General features: G+C 43.4%; 1 protein-coding gene across 4 annotated transcripts in view; it reads right to left on the reverse strand.

Moving 5' to 3' along the window:
• The window catches only part of LOC134957934 (complement factor H-like), a 498,750-nt gene that overhangs the window by 355,971 nt on the left and 123,846 nt on the right, over nt 1-18,933 (reverse strand). For all 4 annotated transcript variants that reach the window (XM_063940184.1, XM_063940186.1, XM_063940185.1 and 1 more), the window contains exons 3-4: nt 15,996-16,172; nt 991-1,170 (exon numbers count right to left, since the gene is read on the reverse strand). In XM_063940184.1, the coding sequence (XP_063796254.1) occupies nt 991-1,170; nt 15,996-16,083 (268 nt within the window). In that variant the 5' untranslated portion in view covers nt 16,084-16,172. The remainder of the gene's footprint in view (nt 1-990; nt 1,171-15,995; nt 16,173-18,933) is intronic.

The raw sequence follows: 18,933 nt of genomic DNA on the forward strand, positions 1-18,933 counted from the left end.
GGAGACCGCACTCACGGCAGCAGGCTCAGGCGGAGCGCTCACCGCTGCAGATCTGTTCCCGGGAGCCCGACAGACAGTGTAGCGAGCTGATCCCCGCCGCCACGGACACCGCGTCGCACGTGGCGCTATAGCAGCCAGGCCGGAGCCGTCCCGCCGGCCAGGCACACGAGCAGGACAACAGAGCGGGCCAGAAACACTCCTATGGGTGCACCAGACAGTAAGGCAGGTCCAGGGCACCTCTTAACCCCGAGGGGGGAGCCGTCAGGATATGTTAGAGGATATTCAGGCAGGAGAGCTCAGCACAGGACGTGCTACTCCATGCCCAGCATAGCCACGCCCCCCTGGTGGGTTGGCTTTTGACGTCACACACCTGCCCAGCGTTCATCCAGCCACGCCTGCATTTTCCCTGGCTCGCCCGCGTTTTTCTAAGCACTCCCTGAAAATGGTCAGTTGACTACCAGAAATGCCCCTTTCCTGTCAATCTTCTTGCGGCCGCCAGTGCGAATGAAAATGTCGCTAGAACCTGTGCAAAACCACAAAGGCCTTTGTACCCGCATGTCGCGCATGTGCATTGCGGTGCATGCGCAGCAATGCCGATTTTTAGCCTGATCGCTGAGCTGCGAACAACGGCTGCTAGTGATCAACTTGGAATGACCCCCTAAAGCAGATATTCCCAAACTCTGTTTTCAAGGCACACTAACAGTGCATATTTTAGTGATATTCAGGCTTCAGCACAGATGGTTAAATCAAAATAACTAAGGTACTAATTAAGTCACCTGTGCTCAAGCACTTACAGTATATTACTAAAACGTGGACTGTTAGTGTTCCTTGAGGTTGGGAATGCCAGGGCTAAATAAAAAAAGAGGCTGCTGCTGGTACATCAAACGTGAGTTAATTGCTAGAAATTTACATTTTACACTCTAAAATGTATTATTGCATGTACTACAAGCAGAAAGTAAAAATTCTTGTTTATTTTCTAATCATTTTAACCTGTGCATGTTGGTGAAGTTGTCCACTTTCCATCATCACAAGTAATTTTGTCTTCTGAACCAATGATCCTGTAACCAGCATTGCAGCTATATTTCACACTGCTTCCAGAAGCATAGTCCTGTTTAATATTTTCATATTTTCCATTAGAGATAGAGGGTAGTCCTTTACATTTCCTTAATGCTTAAAAAGAAAAAGAAATACAACATATTAGCAACCATCCTTTCTATTAAAACACAAATATCACAAAGTTTTAAATATTTAAATAGCAGGTGAAGTAGCATGTAAGTATGTCTCTGAAAGTCTTTTTTTTTTACTATACATCTCCAAATCATTAGTATTAATAAATATTGAGCATATTTGGAAAAAAAATTTTTTCTAAGTACGAATGGAGCAATTAACAACAATAATAATAACAACCACAAAAAGAATAATAAAAATACAAAATTGAGATTAAAGTGATGGGGATGGAGAGGTGTACATGTGTGCACGTCAGATGGGGGTGGACGTGTACACGTGTGCATTTTTTCTATGACTACACAAAAGGATATTATGTCAGAATCATTTTTTACGATAACATACAAAAAGATAAGTTGTTAGAACTTCCACTATATAGGATCATAACAGCTTCCTATAGTAATGTTGAGCACCATTTCTATCAAACTCTATATATTTTTACAAATGGTTCCAGAATTAGGTCATTTACAATGAATGTATCTTGTCTATTTACGTATAGAAGTAACACATATACGAATTTACATAATATATTAATTATGGTATAACATCAGTAGGTGGTAGATACATTTCTACTGAATTATAATTATAATGTCCCTTTTATAAGCCTATTGACGTAGACATGGGCATTTATATAAGTGACATTGTGAAATTTATTATTAAGGATGCATCTCCGAAAATGCACACGATATAAACAAAAATATATATAATATGTAAGCTTTGCTGGTCTTCTTAAAGTATAAACCGAATAGTGTTTACTTTATATAAAGATGAAATGACATCTAAAGGAACAATGTTGGCTTTGTAAATTTTCCGAAGAGTCCGATCACGTGACCGCATAGAACCATGACGTGGAGGTGGAAACACACTCCATCGTCAAGGTAACGATTGCGGGTCACAGACCGGAAACAACACAGCTTCTACATAGTCCACTATACGGACATTCCACTAAGCCATGTTGGTCACATGACTAGAAAGTCATGTTAAGATTGGTGAGGGTAACAAGTTCCGTTACCGCGGCAACAAGTGCGTTCCATATACCGGAAATAAAAGGAGCCGCGTGCGTTCCAACACCTCCGGCTCCGATTCAAAATTAATTTAAATCATCTTTCAATAAACAAACACAATTATTTCCTAATTATTATGCCTCCGAGTCTAATTAGATCAATGAAAAAATGTCTATTTGTAAAGTTTGAGATATATATAAAGAGATGAATTGTCCATACACATGTCTGTAATGAAGCAATCAGCTATAGTATAAATACACTGTCAGTTGTGAACCACAGTCACCTTTGAAAAAGCAGCAGATAAGCTGTGAAACGCGTCAGGTGTGAGCCCTCTGATCAATCCACTACAACCTACTACTTCAGCTTGGACCACCGCGGACCCTACATACTGCTCCATTGGAACCATATCCATTACCAAAGGACTGGATTTTGTTCATCCATACGCAATACTGGTGAGGACTTTCCATAAACCTTGCATCTTTTTGGAACTGTTAATCCTCCAGCGTTGGGACATACTTTCCAGCCCAGGGACTATGCCATAGCCCCAGGATCCATTTGGTTTCAAATAACAGGGTCTCACGGTTAATTTGGAACAGGCTTAATTGTTGTTAACAGTATGATCAGAGGTTATTTCAAGCATTGTATACGCATTTTTAATTGTCCTAATTGACAGATTTTAAGTATATTAAATTTTACCAGTTGTTATGACAATTCATCTCTAAGCGCAGCCTATTTTGTTGTTATATTGTTTTGCTATTCCATAAGGTGTAACTGACCTATCCAGGCAGCTGCTATATACACGGTTAATTGGAAACACACTCGCAGCGCCCTTTCCAACCTAGGTTGGTTTGTTTCATCTCCAAATCATTGCCTCCTTTTCAACATGTCTCTAGGTTGCACACAAGTATGGCTGTCACTTTGGCCTTAGCTCTTGCCATGTCATATATTAACAAAGGGGGAGAAGGGATTTGATGTGACAGTGTATAGAACACACTGACTGCAAGACACAGTCTCACTGCATATAAAGTCAAGTCAAAGGGGAAGAGGTAATGGCAGAGGTGCATTCCAAAGCCTCTCTGCTCACCACATAATTTAACATGTGACTGTGCTTTTGGTAGTCACATAACACTGTGCAAAAAGCAGCCTGAAAATACAAAACCAAGGATAAAATGTTTATTAGCAAAATATGTGCCACAGAAATTATGTTAAACCAAAACATTTTCCATGGAATTGTTTAAGACAGTGTTTTTCAACCAGGGTGCCGATAACAGGTCAGAGGGTGCCCATAGAAGACATCCGCTTGTGTGATCACCTGTCTGGGATTACTCTTGACAAATTATGCAAGACAGTCTTATAATTAAAAAAAAAAATGTCTGAAATCCGTAAAACTAGATATAAAATTCTTCTTGCTGATATTTGGGGCTCTATTGATAAAGCTTTGTTATTATGGTACTGACCAATCAAGATAAAGCTTCAGAAGGAGGCTACATGTCTTCCCAGCCAGCGCATGCTCTGAGTTTCTGGATGGTCTTTGCTCCTGGACAGGTGTTACCCTGGACACCAGAGCCAACATTATAACCTGTTCTCCATTGTTGCCTGGTGTCAAGTTGAATTGATGAACTGCTTCTCACAGCCTAACCTATTTCTTATGATGCCCCAACATGGTGGTGCTCTCTATTGACTCATAACAGCTATGTGAGCTCCATTTAAACAACCCACTGGATCCTCCTTGCAGACATGCTGCATATCCTCTTCCTACAGATGGAGGGTAATTTTTCCAAATAGACAGGTTCCATTAGCTGCCCTGCTTGTTTCGCTCTATAACTCTGCAGCTGCTGCTGCCAATATTTCCCCAATCACATTTGCCATAATTAGCCCCCCATCAGACTTATTTTATATCTGCCTTATATGGCCAGAGTATCCTGTGCTGTGTGACTAATATACCTAATGTGCTTAAAACCCTGAGAGCATGATTTTAATATGGACAAGATTGCGTTTGTGAGGAAATGAGATGTCTGTGACAAGATAGCTATGCCTCATTTCCTATGTCAAATATGCACCTTTTCTACCCATATCTGTATACATTCAATTCTTGTGTTTGTTCATTCCCCATATCATGTCCCTGCTCACCCCCAGATTGTGCTTAAATCAACCATAATATTGCTAATATCTGTAATTGTGTGTTATCTGTTACACTTTAGTTAATGTATTCATGTTAGACCTGGTTTCCTACTGTTTTAACATAGAAACATAGAAACATCGAATTTGCCGGCAGATAAGAACCACTTGGCCCATCTAGTCTGCCCCTTATTTTTTTTTATTTTTTTATATTATTTTTTATCACTAACCTTATTTGATCCTTATTTCTTTGTAAGGATATCCTTATGTCTATCCCATGCATGTTTAAATTACTCTACTGTCTTAGCCTCTACCACCTCTGATGGGAGGCTATTCCACTTGTCCACTACCCTTTCTGTGAAATAATTTTTCCGCAAATTTCCCCTGAACCTCCCCCCCTCCAGTCTCAGTGCATGTCCTCGTGTCCTATTGCTTCTCTTCATTTGGAGAATGTTTCCCTCCTGGACTTTGTTAAAACCCTTCATATATTTGAAAGTTTCTATCATGTCCCCCCTTTCCCTTCTCTGCTCCAAACTATACATATTGAGATTTCTTAGTCTTTCTGGGTATGTTTTGTGATGTAGGCCATGCACCATTTTAGTTGCCCTCCTTTGTACAGTTTCTAATGTATTAATATCCTTTTGAAGATATGGCCTCCAGAACTGAATACAGTATTCTAGATGAGGCCGTACCAATGACCTATACAGTGGCATTATTACTTCTTTCTTTCTGCTGCTGATTCCTCTCCCAATGCAGCCAAGCATCTGACTAGCCTTGCTCATTGCCTTGTTACATTTCTTACCTGCTTTTAAGTCATCTAAAATAGTGACTCCTAGATCCCTTTCCTCCTCAGTAGTTTCCAGTATAGTGCCATTAATACTGTATTTAGCTTTAGGATTTTTGAGACCCTATTTAGCTTTAGGATTTTTTAGACCCTTTTTTCTTACACCACAGAGGACACTCAAAGGGTGAGTCATATCAGGTACCATTGTCCCTTTTTGTTTACTCCCTATTGTCTAACAGTGAGCTGACCAGACAGGGTGGCTCACTGACTGATGTAATCACCTTGATTAGAATATGTATTGTATTCCAATGCTGTAAGATCCTAAGACAAAGGAAAACACACCCCTCAATATGAAGCTTCTGGGTGTATAATTAGAGCTACCCAGAGAGCTGGAAGAGAGATTCTATGCTCCTTGACTAAGAAGTAATGTTCTGTCAGGAGTTTGTAGTGGGAATTGTCATGTGGAAGTGGAACTGTTTATAACCCATTCTGTTCAATAAACCACTGTTGCTTTTTCATCTACCACCGTGCTTGAGTGATTTGGAACCCGGTATCTTCATATTTGGTGGCAAGCAGAGGGATCACTGCAGTTACAAGCATGGAAGCAAGATATTACAGCAGAATGGAGGCAACAGCACAAACCTACAAACACAGCAGGAAGGGAGTTCTGCAAGAACTGTGTCATGCAAGAAAAATTTTAATCAATGCAGTGGATACCAAGGGGTCCCTAATTGGAAAATTGGCTCAATGGGACTTGGAGCACCCTTGTGATGAGAAGGAAGAGGAGGATATGGTCCAGGTCCCAGCGGAGTGGCCCAGTAATGGAACCAGGGCAGTGGAGCTTGTGGATGGAAGTTCGTCAGCTTATCGGTAGGCTGGGAAGCTGAATATGTTATTTATATTTACCAAGATGCAGTACATTTGAAAGTACTGGAATGAAGATCCGCGGATAATCAGCAGGAGGAGAGTATCCAGCATACAGGACAAATTACAGGGAATACAGGGAATGCATGTATGCACTGCAAAAGTGAAGCAGCAACACGGAATCTGCTGGGGGAGCCAGAGTTTGTGGAATTCAGGGAGGAAGTGATCACCACAGTGGCCAAAATGACACAAAGAATACAAATATACAGAGACAGAAGGGCAAGTCCAGAGAAAATTTTCCCTGGACAGAGCCACAGGAAGTGGCATTGGATCGAGATCCCCTGAATACCCCAGCATGGTGAGACCAGTGCCACAGGGTTGATGCTGAAAGGCACCATCTGCAACAGCTTCTCCCATTAGCAAGGGAAGAAGCTACCAAGTGTTCTAAATGGAAATTGTCTAGCACTGAAGTGAAAAAAGCAGTGCCCACAATCCAGGCACCCAAGGAGGAACTGCACTACAACTTCCCTTTTGCGGAGATGGAAGATGAGGACTTAGCGCCTAATTGAGACCTGATCATAGCCCGGCAAAATTTTGCAGGGCTACGATCAGGCACACTGACATGCAGGGGGACGCCCAGCACAGGGCTAGTCCGTCCCGTATGTCAGGCCCGCCCCTACCCCCGCAGAAATGCTAAAGCATCACACAGCAGCGATGTTTAGCACAGCTTTTGTGTGCTGGCCGTGAGCTGCTCATCGGTGCCCGGGTAACAGCGGCTGCATGTAATGTCACGCAGCCACTGTGGCCCGCCCCCCACATGGTCTGGCCACGCCTGCATTGGGCGGACTGCGCCCACAAAACGGCGGCCAAACACCCCCGTGCCGCCCCCTCCCGTCGGCTGTCAGCCATGCGTTGCCACACTGTGTCGCTGGCACATGGGTACTTCTGACCTGATCACTGCGCTGCGATGAACAGCAGCTAGCGATCAGGTCAGAATGATCCCCTTAGTGAGAGAGTGCCAAGAACTGTCTGCCCAGTATGTTACCCTGGGGAAGGCCGACCTTGACCAAGTGGATGCAGTGAAGCATTGCTTGAAACCCCTTATCTCCTCCCTGTTAGAATGTCGTAGTAATACACTCTGTGACCAGCCTGAGCTGTGTTACAACTGGCCATTTGCGGGCTTAGAGGATATAGAAACCATCCCAGAGTGCCAGCAAGACATTGAGGAAGAAGTCACCATGGTCACCCTACCACGTCTCGAGCAACAGAACCTCCAAGGGAATTCCTCAGGTGAGCACTTACCAGTCCTGGCTACTGAGCCATTCTCAGTGTTGTGTTTGGGGGAGGAGCAATTGGCCTTTGAGGGAGAAGACCTGAACACGGATCAGTCAGTCCTGTCAGTTTCTCTGCAGCCACAAGGGGAATTACCTGAAGGAACAGTGGAAGTGTCTTTTGAGGGGGAAGAGTTGAGAGACAAATTGTAGGATTTTGCCACTTCCCTGCAGCCTAAGTTCAATTTGCCTTTGGCAATAGGACAGGAGCCCCAACATGTTACTGCCATTAGGCAGATTTTGGGCATGCAATCCAGGAAGGGGGGAGAAGAGCACCCACACTGTATTTGGAGCCATGGTCGAGCGCCAGCATGTGCCCATCCTTATGCAACTGACAAATTTTTGTTTGGGACATATGGATAAAATATCCACTCCTGAAGTGCCAGAGGCGAGGGATGTAATGCACTACCAGGAGGGAAACTGCTCTCAGCTAGCATCCCAATATTTGCTTGTTCTCAGGTGGGAGACCACGGAACGAGTGGGAGAGGTACAGGCATTTACAATATATTTTGGGCTCAGAGTTATTTGCTACCAGGGACATATAATTGTGAATCTGGTGAAGAACGGAACAATTGTGGATTGCGTTCAATTAATTATTTATTACCAGGTATTTACATAGAGCAACCACACTGAAAAATTGCAGCGCCTGAATCCTTGTTTAACCAAAATATAAATAAACCATATACTATTTGGTCCAAGATAACGGGGGAGCACAATGGGTATACGTTCGCCTCTATAAAGGATTTGTGTAATTATACTTGATAGTGAAATGGTTAAAGGGAAAAATAGAAGTGCTCATAAACCATATATATTGCGCACCTCAAGTGTGTCAACCACAGAAGTCCAAAAAGTATTATTAAAATAGAATTTATTAAAAACAATTGTATACGCCATATCACTAAATACATAACATGTGTTTATGTAGCCATAAGACTGTAACAATAAAGCTGATTTTTCAAGCAATTGCAAACACTGTTATATCCTTGTATCAAATTATGCTGTTAAAAAGTACTGTTTTCACTATGCGACAATAAATGTCAGTTCATGTGACACTGACTATGCTATAACCAATTCCATGCATACATTGGGTTGTATGTTGAAATTGTTCAGGTATAATACCGGGCATCACCGACTCTGATAATTGACATTTGATTGGAATAGCTGTGATGGAAAAGCAATTTAGCTAAATGTAGCCGCTGAGATGGAATAGCTGTTTATAGTTACCAAGTCCAGGAAAGTGGTGGATAACGTAGGCCGATTGCTGAGTAGCTGCTGATCTGAAATAAAATGTCCACGGTGAGGTACCTTAAGCTGCCGTATCCATGCTGTGTGAATGCAGGTAGTGGATGGAGCTGTCGGTGTCGGCGGTGTATGAACCGCTCCAGCAATCAATGATGGCAGCCACTGTATGTGGCGGAGGATGTAGTCCCGCAGGTGGATGTGAAAGATTGCAGTCAAACGGACAAGCTGGAGGGGGATTATCTACCCGTCTCCCGTGCAATGCTTGAAGCGGTTTGTGGTTATAGACAGCGTGGCCGATGTCTGTGATGTCAACCTGAGACTGGCTTGCGGCAACAGTGGGCGGAGTTCTAACGCGTTTCATCACGACTACACGTGACTTTTTTAAATTTTCAAAATTATATAGAGCACACATATTCCGCAGCGCTTTACAGGGAATATTTGGCGATTCACATCAGTCCCTGCCACAGTGGAGTTTACAATCTATTTACCACATGCACACGCACAAACATTCGTGCTAGGTTTCATTTTTTTTCTAGACCCAATTAACCTACAAGCATATTTTTTGGATTGTGGGATGAAATCGGAGTGTCCAGAGGAAATCCTCACAAGCACAGGGAGAATATACAAACTCCACACAGTTAGGGCCATGGGGGGAATCGAACCCAAGATCTCAGTGCTTTGAGGTAGTAATGCTAACTATTACACCGTCCGTACAAGAGAAAACATGATGATAGTGGTGAAGGTGAGAAAGAAAGCAGTTTCCACTTGCAGGAAACTGGAATGATTAGAAAAAAAATTACTTTATTTGGACAAATCTTTAAATTTGGGATTTAGCTGGTGTTGTGATGGATTTCATCCTATGCCAGAGTGTGTCACATGTGGTAAAAATTTGGCTAATAAAGCCATGGTATCCAAAAAACCAAAGCAGTAATTTACTATGAAACATGGTCAATTTATTAACATCGTACTTTTATTTTGTTATAAGCCCTGGCACTGCCAGAATTAAGTCCTGCCTCCCGGTGATGTCACCTGTCACTCACCAGGAGGGCAGGGGGAAGCTGGCTGCACAAGGGGCCGTGGCTTCATGGGACAAAATGGGGGTATGGCCTAGCGGGACATTCCGCCCATGGCTACAGCCCCTGGCATCGGGACCTGAGTCTATAGAAGAGTAATGGCCATTCTAGCTGGGGCCGTGGGACGGGAGGAAGGAGGTCCCGCAGTACACTGGCATTACAGGGTGCGTGGCACTGCCATGAGGCACAGTTAATGCAAGGGCAAATCCCAATAAATAAAAGGGCCCCCTTTAAAGTGACCCACCACCTGAAGATAAGGGGAAAGCTCTGTAATATGGAGGCCCCCTCCAGGTGTCCCCAGATAGGAAGGGAAGACCATGATAGAAGCATGAAGTTGCCTGATTGCAGCTGGAGTAACAGAGCCTGCAGTTTGAGAGAGAGATCCCTGGCAGAGGACAAGAGGGGAGTAGTTTTGGCTGCTACATGACTGTAGTAAGAGTGTACAGTGTAGAGGGTTTCTGTACGGTGAGAACCCGCAGCAGACCACTGAGTGCTGCCTGGTGCCACAGTGGAAGATGAGAGATCTCCTGTGAAGAGACACCCCATTCGTGAAAAGTTGAGTGTCTATGTGAGGTGTAACAATGGATCCCTGGCTGATAGCCCCTGGAGAAGTGCCCCGTAGTAAGTGAGGGATCATTGAAAAGTGGAAGCGAGGCTAGAGGGGAGTCCTGAATTACCGTATACTTAAGTGGAAGAGCCCAGCAGTTAAGGGTTTAAGGCCTGCATAAGGTGAAGGTGGTCAGCGTGTCAGATGGAAGGTCCCTGGATAGTGGGATATGTATTAGCAGCAGAGTGCTTGAATATAGAGGACATTAGCATGCCTGAAGGTGTACGTCGGGTGACGGAAGGAGAGAGGGTCCCTGTGTATAGGGATGTTTCCGTATGTTAGAAGTCTTCTATGAGGATTGAGACGAGTGTGGTGAACTTCGGATCTGGTGTCCCCTGTATGCTGAATGATGAAATTGTTGGACCGACATGCTGTAAAAATATTGGACCCAGTAACATCGGGTATGTGCGTCTTTTCACTGCTGCATCATATGTGTAAGACTGTGCTGGAGGTATTCATTTGGTGTGGAAACTATATCTAACCTTTTGTAACCATCAAGGTTTAAATAAACAGCATTTATCATCTGCTGAAAGTATTTTGCTAGAGAAAATTGACAAAGTAGATCTTGTAACCAATGCCATTACGCTTACTGTGCTGGAGGATATGGAGGAGTGTAAATACAGTTTTCTCGTTCTTGCATTATGAGACAATCTGGCGCCTAATATTTCTTTCTCGCACTGCACCTATTGTCAACATGTGTTCCCACTGGCATGCGCAGCACATTTTATTTGGGGATGCACCGTCGGAGGGGTGTGCCTAGCACTGCCTTTTGGGTGTGTCTAGCACCATGTATTGATATCTATTGATGGTCAATGCATATAAAATATCCACCGTTGTACTAATCCTAATAAAGCAGATACATTGTCAGATGTTGTGGTGTGCACCAAACAAACACCCCTGATGGCACTCACTGCAATTACACTGCTCCTCCTCAGCCTGGTCTGGCTCTCCCTCTCTTTCCCCAGCAAGCTGCGGCAGCTTACTTACAAGTCGGTAACTAAACTGACACTGACAGTCGCAGACTAGTTACTGCTGCTGCTGGAAAAACGAGTGACGTGTCAATGCTGCTGCAGACCGCCTGCCAGTATTGAACTTGTCTTCCTAAGAGGAACGCTGGCTGCATGCTGCTCCTCATCAGTGGCTGGCGTTGGCATAGCATAGAAGGAGAGAGGTGGGCATGTGGCGGGTGTGACGGGTGGGCGTGTGCGAGCAGCATGATGTAATCACGTCACATCACACTGTTTTTGTACATGGAGGTGGAGCTGGGAATTTGAAAGCCAGTGGCAGTGGCACCCTTGATTAACCCAGGCGTCCGGTCAGTAATGCAGTCCTGACAGGGTGCAGCGCAGAGGGGACAGTAATCTGCTTGCTCGGTGATTGCTGCATCAGGCATGTGAGATCGGGGTGAACTACTTTCCTAGATTGCAATCAATGCTGTTTCTTGGGCCGGGTCAGCCATGCAATCGCACGTGGTGCCAGCATAGACTACTTCAAAAAAGTCCCTCCGAAAATGGCTGCTGCCTGAGAGAGGACAGTTTTTCAAGTATGCTTCAGGAGGAGGCGGCCATTTTGGGAGGGACATTTAATAGTCGGAGCCCGGAGTGAGGAGGCAGAAAATGGCACAGCAGTGTCTGGGATGTAGTGGCAGCAGCATTGGCAGCGGCAGCAAGGGAGCAGGCTAGCAGGCCAGCAGCATGAAACAACCCCTTGACAATGAGCAGGTACCGTGCCAATTTTAAGGGGCATTATAACTAAGTGAGGCATAGTGCTAGGGGCATTACTGTGTGGGACATAATAAGGTGCAACTGGCATTACTGTGTGGGTCTTAATATGGTGCAAGGGGCATTACTGTGTGGGGCATAATTTGGTGCTAGAAGCATTACTGTCTGGGGCATAATATGGTACTAGGGGCATTACTGTTTGGGGCACGATATGGTGTAAGGTAGTATTTTCCTGCAAGACTATGCCCATGTCAGCAAGACCATGCCAATTTTCTGCTAGACTACACCCCTTTTCCCAAAGCACACACTTTCCCCTCCCCCAAACTATGGGGGAGAGGGGAGCACATTTTTTGTGTTCGCCTTGGGTGCCAATTGGCTAGACACAGCCCTGATTGCAATGTGCTATATTTGTACATCTGTGTACAGAACAATAGATGAAGGGTTTATGTTAATAAACCATGTTGTGCTTAAGCGCAGCAAACTAGCCAAGATAAGCGTGGACCCATCTGTACAAATGAGTACTAATCTGTACATGATGTGCTACCATACAATGACCATGGCTTTCTCTCTTGCCAAGTTCTGTTGTGCTTCATCTGTAACTTTATATGTGTTCGAAATTAATTCTTGTGTGCATGAAGTCGCAGCTCAGTGACAGTATTACACTTTGGGTGGTGTTTTGCAGCATCTGTGATGCAAGTAAGATGTACAATTTATAGAAAAAGATGGTATTCTACACCTCTGTGAGTGGCTTAGTTGCACTGGTTATCCTGGGCCCTGGTACAACTTCTTCTTGGGCTACCCTGCCCCCACCACCACCATGGAGGGGGTGTGGCCACAGCATGCTGGATACATAGCCACACCTCTTTGGGTGGTGTCTAGCTCATGAGAAGCACCGACTCACAGGAGTATGGCATGCCTCCCAGCCAGGGCAGTGGAGCGCTTCGCTGGGCCCAGGTACTTTACATGGGGCAAGGCCTAATCACAGGAGGCATGGACCTGGGCCCAGGTAATTGGTACCCTCTCCCCCCTCTCTCGGTGCCACTTGGTATCTTGTAAGGTATAGCAAACAGGCGCTAGGTGTATGAGGACACATCTGTAATAGCTGGAAAGGGCTAGTGTGGTGATACATGTTCAAGGGAGCAGTGGTAAAATATACTAGAAATGATAACAGAAAACATTCCTACAGTATTTCAAAAAATGCATGTGCCTTTATGAAAGAAAGTGACATTAGTAATACAGGTTGAGTATCCCATATCCAAATATTCCAAAATACGGAATACTCTGAAATGCGGATTTTTTTGAGTGAGAGTGAGATAGTGAAACCTTTGTTTTCTGATGGCTCAATGTAGACAAACTTTGTTTAATACACAAAGTTATTAAAAATATTGTATTAAATGACCTTCAGGCTGTGTGTATAAGGTGTATATGAAACAAATATGAATTGTATGAATGTACACACACTTTGTTAATGCACAAAGTTATTAAAAATATTGGCTAAAATTCAGGCTGTGTGTATAAGGTGTATATGAAACATAAATGCATTCTGTGCTTAGACAAGTTGGGAGTCTTAAGCAAAAATGATAATGACATAGCGGACACACTAAATGAGTTTTTTTCAACAGTATTCACTAGAGAAGACCCAATTCAGGGACTGACACACAATCTCAATAATGACAATATCACACTGATAGGTACTTATTTAAGCAAGGAAGTAGTCTGTGACCGATTAAAACATTTAAAGATTAATAAATCACCAGGGCCCGATGGTATTCATCCAAGGGTTCTAATGGAGCTTCACTCTGAACTGGCAAAACCGCTATCTTTGATCTTTGAGGATTCAGTTATATCAGGTATGGTTCCCAAAGACTGGCATATAGCGGAAGTAGTGCCTATATTCAAAAAGGGAAGTAAAGCTGAACCAGGTAATTATAGACCAGTTAGTCTTACATCTATAGTGGGGAAAGTATTGGAAGGTATTCTAAGAGATAGTATTCAGAAGTTCCTTGAAACCAATAAGGTAATGAATCAACATGGGTTTATGAAGGACAGATCCTGTCAAACCAACTTACTTGGCTTTTATGCAACAGTGAGCGCAAACCTAGATCAGGGTAAAGACGTGGATGTAATCTTTTTAGACTTTGCCAAAGCGTTCGATACTGTACCACACATGAGACTTATATACAAGCTACAAGAATCAGGGCTAGGAAGCACAATATGCACTTGGGTCAAAAACTGGTTAGATAATAGGAAGCAGTGCGTTGTGGTTAATGGATCTTTTTCAACTTGGACTGAAGTGCTAAGTGGTGTGCCGCAAGGCTCAGTATTAGGACCGCTATTGTTCAATATTTTCATTAACGACCTAACAGAAGGTCTAGAGAGCATGGTGTCAATTTTTGCAGATGATATCAAATTGTGTAAGGCTATAAATACAGAGGAGGATGCCGAGTCTCTTCAGAACGACTTAGTTAAATTAGAAGCATGGGCAGCCAAATGGAGAATGCGCTTCAACACAGACAAGTGTAAGGTAATGCACTGTGGTAACAAGAACAAAAATTACACCTACCTACTAAATGGGGTAAAATTAGGGGATTCTGTACTGGAAAAGGACTTAGGTGTCCTCATAGATAGCAAGCTAAGCAGTAGTACCCAAAGTAGGACTGCAGCAAAGAAGGCTAATAAGATATTAGCATGCATAAAACGGGGTATTGATGCTAGGGACGAGAGTATTATACTCCCGTTATATAAATCCCTAGTGAGGCCACACCTCGAATACTGTGTACAGTTCTGGGCACCGTACTACAAAAAGGATATCCTGGAGCTTGAAAAGGTACAGAGGAGGGCGACCAAACTAATTAAGGGCATGGAGACGATGGAATACAAGGAAAGGCTTGAATGACTAGGCATGTTTACATTGGAAAAGCGGAGACTAAGAGGGGATATGATCAACATCTACAAATATATAAGGGGACAATACACAGAGCTTGTGCGGGACCTGTTTTTGGTTAGATCAACACAGAGGACTCGTGGACACTCGCTCAGGTTAGAGGAGAGGAGTTTCCGCACAATACGGCGTAAAGGCTTTTTCACGGTAAGGACAATACGTGTTTGGAATTCCCTGCCCGAGGGAGTTGTAATGGCGGAATCTGTCAACACCTTTAAAAATGGGTTAGATAAATTCCTATTGGATAAGGATATCCAGGGGTATGGTGCATAGTCATGCATTATAGTTACTATTAATAGGGATAAAATGCAATGGCTGACAGCAGCATCAGTCAGAAATTTTAGTCAAATCATCATGCATAGGACACCACAAATAGGTTTAACTCGATGGACAATTGTCTTTTTTCAACCTCAGATACTATGTTACTATGTTACTTAGGTCTCATCACCATGATATCTCATTATGGTATGCAATTATTCCAAAATACGGAAAAATACGATATCCAAAATACTTCTGGTCCCAAGCATTTTGGATAAGGGATACTCAACCTGTACCAAATGCTTCACATTCGTTACTTTCCAAAATGGAGTTTACTCACAATAGTAAGGCAATCTGCATTGTGTGTACATCTACACAAGTGAGGCATTCTTGAATTCATAGTTATTAAATAATTACGTATATTACAATATTTAAAGGAAAATTTAAATTTAAAATATTTAAAATATTTAAAATTTAAATTTAAAAATAGAATTGTAACAGCAAAAATCTATATTATATCTTTAATGTGTGCATTATTTTTTATTATTTAAATAACTCCAAGATTTGGGGGAAAAAATAAAGTCTTTAAGTATCACACAGACTTTTACTATTTATGGATCATAGTGAGTATTTTTAAAACAGAACACATACATCAGACATATTCTGAAACCACCAGGATCATAAACACTGTATAGCATATAGTAATTTGTGTACTAACTACAGTACAACACAACAATGGAAAAGAAAAACAATTTCAGAGTAAAAAATATATGCATTTATGTATATATAATAGACAGAGATAGGAAATATAAAATAATAATCACTTACGGATGCACTGAGGTGGAGATTCCCATACGCCATCGTTACACTGAATTGATGCAGAGCCATGCATTTTAAAACCATCATCACACTTCATCTCAACTATGTCATCACTGTAATATTTTTTCAGTGGCTTTATAATTTTAGCATTCGCTGGACTGTGTGCTGGGGCACATTCAATTTTGTCTAGATAAAGTAGAAATGATTTATATATAATTGGTCTGAATTGCAGTACATAGGACTCATTTATGACTCAATATGGTCCAATATAATATTTGAATATAAATCATAAACATAGACATGTGTACAGAGCATTTGTGGTCAAACTGTTTTAATATATATAACAAAGCGAGTCACAAAATGTTGCTTATTTACTAGAGATGTACGATTCGGTTTTCTTGAAATACGAACGCACCCAAAGTAGGGTTTCCGAGTTGTATTAAGTTCCAGTTTGGAATCATTTTGAGGTTCCGAGTGGAGCAGAGTCCCAACTCAGGTCTGTTGTCAGTTCAGAACACGGATTTAGAAATCGAACTTGGGTTTTGGATTGCATGAAAAAAACATGTCCAAATTGCATGATTTTACTGTTTTTTTTATTAATATTTATCCATGTTAAAGGAATCCAAAACCAAACCAAAAAGCGAATTCAAACCAAAACACTTGATGGTTGTTTTGCAAAAAGACGATAATGAATTAGAACCAAAACCAAAACACAGGTTCAGTGCACATCTCTGTTATTCACAAAGAAAACCCCTAATTTGCTAGTAACTGGTAATTAATATTAGTGACCACTTATCTAGCCAGTAGTACTGTTACAGCTTAACTCTTACACCTACTGAGGTGTGTTTGCTTCTGACACACCATGAACACTCATGTCAGTGGCGGAACAAGCAAGCGGTGGGCCCAGGTGCAACAAAATGCTTTGGGCCCCCCCCCCCCCCATCCCATCCAAGTCCACCCCATGGGCAGTGCGCGCCGTAGGCGCGCAAAAATACATAGTGGCGTGGCTTCGTGGGGAAGGGGTGTGTCCACAAAATAATACCAATTCATAAAACGGTGCACAGTAGTCTCCATTCTTCAAATTACGCCGCACAGTAGCACCACTACACCAGGTAGAGACCCTTTTACTCCTTACAGCTAACAGATTCCCCTTTTTACACATAACGGCAGACAGCGTGCACTTTTTACACATAACGGCAGACAGCGTGCCCTCGTTACACATAGCGGCAGACAGCATACACTTTTTACACAATGGCAGACAGCGTGCCCTCGTTACACATAGCGGCAGACAGCGTGCCCTCGTTACACATAGCGGCAGACAGCGTGCACTTTTTACACATTACGGCAGACAGCGTCCCCATTTTACACATTACGGCAGACAGCGTCCCCATTTTACACATTACGGCAGACACCATACACTTTTACACATAACGGCAGATAGCGTGCCCTTTTTACACATTACGGCAGGCAGATTCTACCTTTTTACACATAGCGGCAGGCAGATTCCCCATTTTTATACATAGCGGCAGGCAGATTCCCCATTTTTATACATAGCGGCAGGCAGATTCCCCATTTTTATACATAGCGGCAGGCAGATTCCCCATTTTTATACATAGCGGCAGGCAGATTCCCCATTTTTACACATTGCGGCAGGCAGATTCCCCATTTTTACATTGCGGCAGGCAGATTCCCCATTTTTACACATAACGGCAGACAGCGTGCACTTTTTACACATAACGGCAGACAGCGTGCCCTCGTTACACATAGCGGCAGACAGCATACACTTTTTACACAATGGCAGACAGCGTGCCCTCGTTACACATAGCGGCAGACAGCGTGCCCTCGTTACACATAGCGGCAGACAGCGTGCACTTTTTACACATTACGGCAGACAGCGTCCCCATTTTACACATTACGGCAGACAGCGTCCCCATTTTACACATTACGGCAGACACCATACACTTTTACACATAACGGCAGATAGCGTGCCCTTTTTACACATTACGGCAGGCAGATTCTACCTTTTTACACATAGCGGCAGGCAGATTCCCCATTTTTATACATAGCGGCAGGCAGATTCCCCATTTTTATACATAGCGGCAGGCAGATTCCCCATTTTTATACATAGCGGCAGGCAGATTCCCCATTTTTATACATAGCGGCAGGCAGATTCCCCATTTTTACACATTGCGGCAGGCAGATTCCCCATTTTTACATTGCGGCAGGCAGATTCCCCATTTTTACACATTGCGGCAGGCAGATTCCCCATTTTTACATTGCGGCAGGCAGATTCCCCATTTTTACATTGCGGCAGGCAGATTCCCCATTTTTACATTGCGGCATGCAGATTCCCCATTTTTATACATAGCGGCAGGCAGTCCCCCCTTTTTACACATTGCGGCAGGCAGTCCCAACAAATAAAAAAAGAAAGAGAAAGAAAGAAAGAAAGAAAGAAAGAAAGAAAGAAAGAAAGAAAGAAAGAAAGAAAGAAAGAAAGAAAGAAAGAAGGAAGGAAGGAAGAATTATACTTACCCTCTCTGTTGGCTCAGGCTCCTCGGTGCAGCTTCCCGGGCAGTAGAGAAGAAGGAGGAGGGAGGTGAAGGAGGGAGCCGCAGCAGCGCTGTGTTACTGGTGGAGGCGCTGCTGCTGCTGCCCCTCTGCTTCCCTATAGGCTGTTCTCAGAGACAGCCTATAGTGAAGCAGAGGAGCAGCAGCAGCAGCGCCTCCACCAGTAACAAAGCGCTGCTGCGGCTCTCTCCTTCACTGAGAGACTGTGACCTGTTTGTATATGAGGGAGGGAGGGACGGACCCACCTCCCTCCTTCGTGTGCGGGTGGCCAGAATCGTTCCTTATGACGGGCGGGTCACGGGAGCGCTGGTGTGCGGCTGCGGCATGACATACAATGAGTCATTGTGACCAGTGGCGTAACTAGAAATTTTTCTCCCCC

The sequence above is a fragment of the Pseudophryne corroboree genome, chromosome 9 (genome assembly GCF_028390025.1).
Source record: "Pseudophryne corroboree isolate aPseCor3 chromosome 9, aPseCor3.hap2, whole genome shotgun sequence".
NCBI lineage: Eukaryota > Metazoa > Chordata > Amphibia > Anura > Myobatrachidae > Pseudophryne > Pseudophryne corroboree.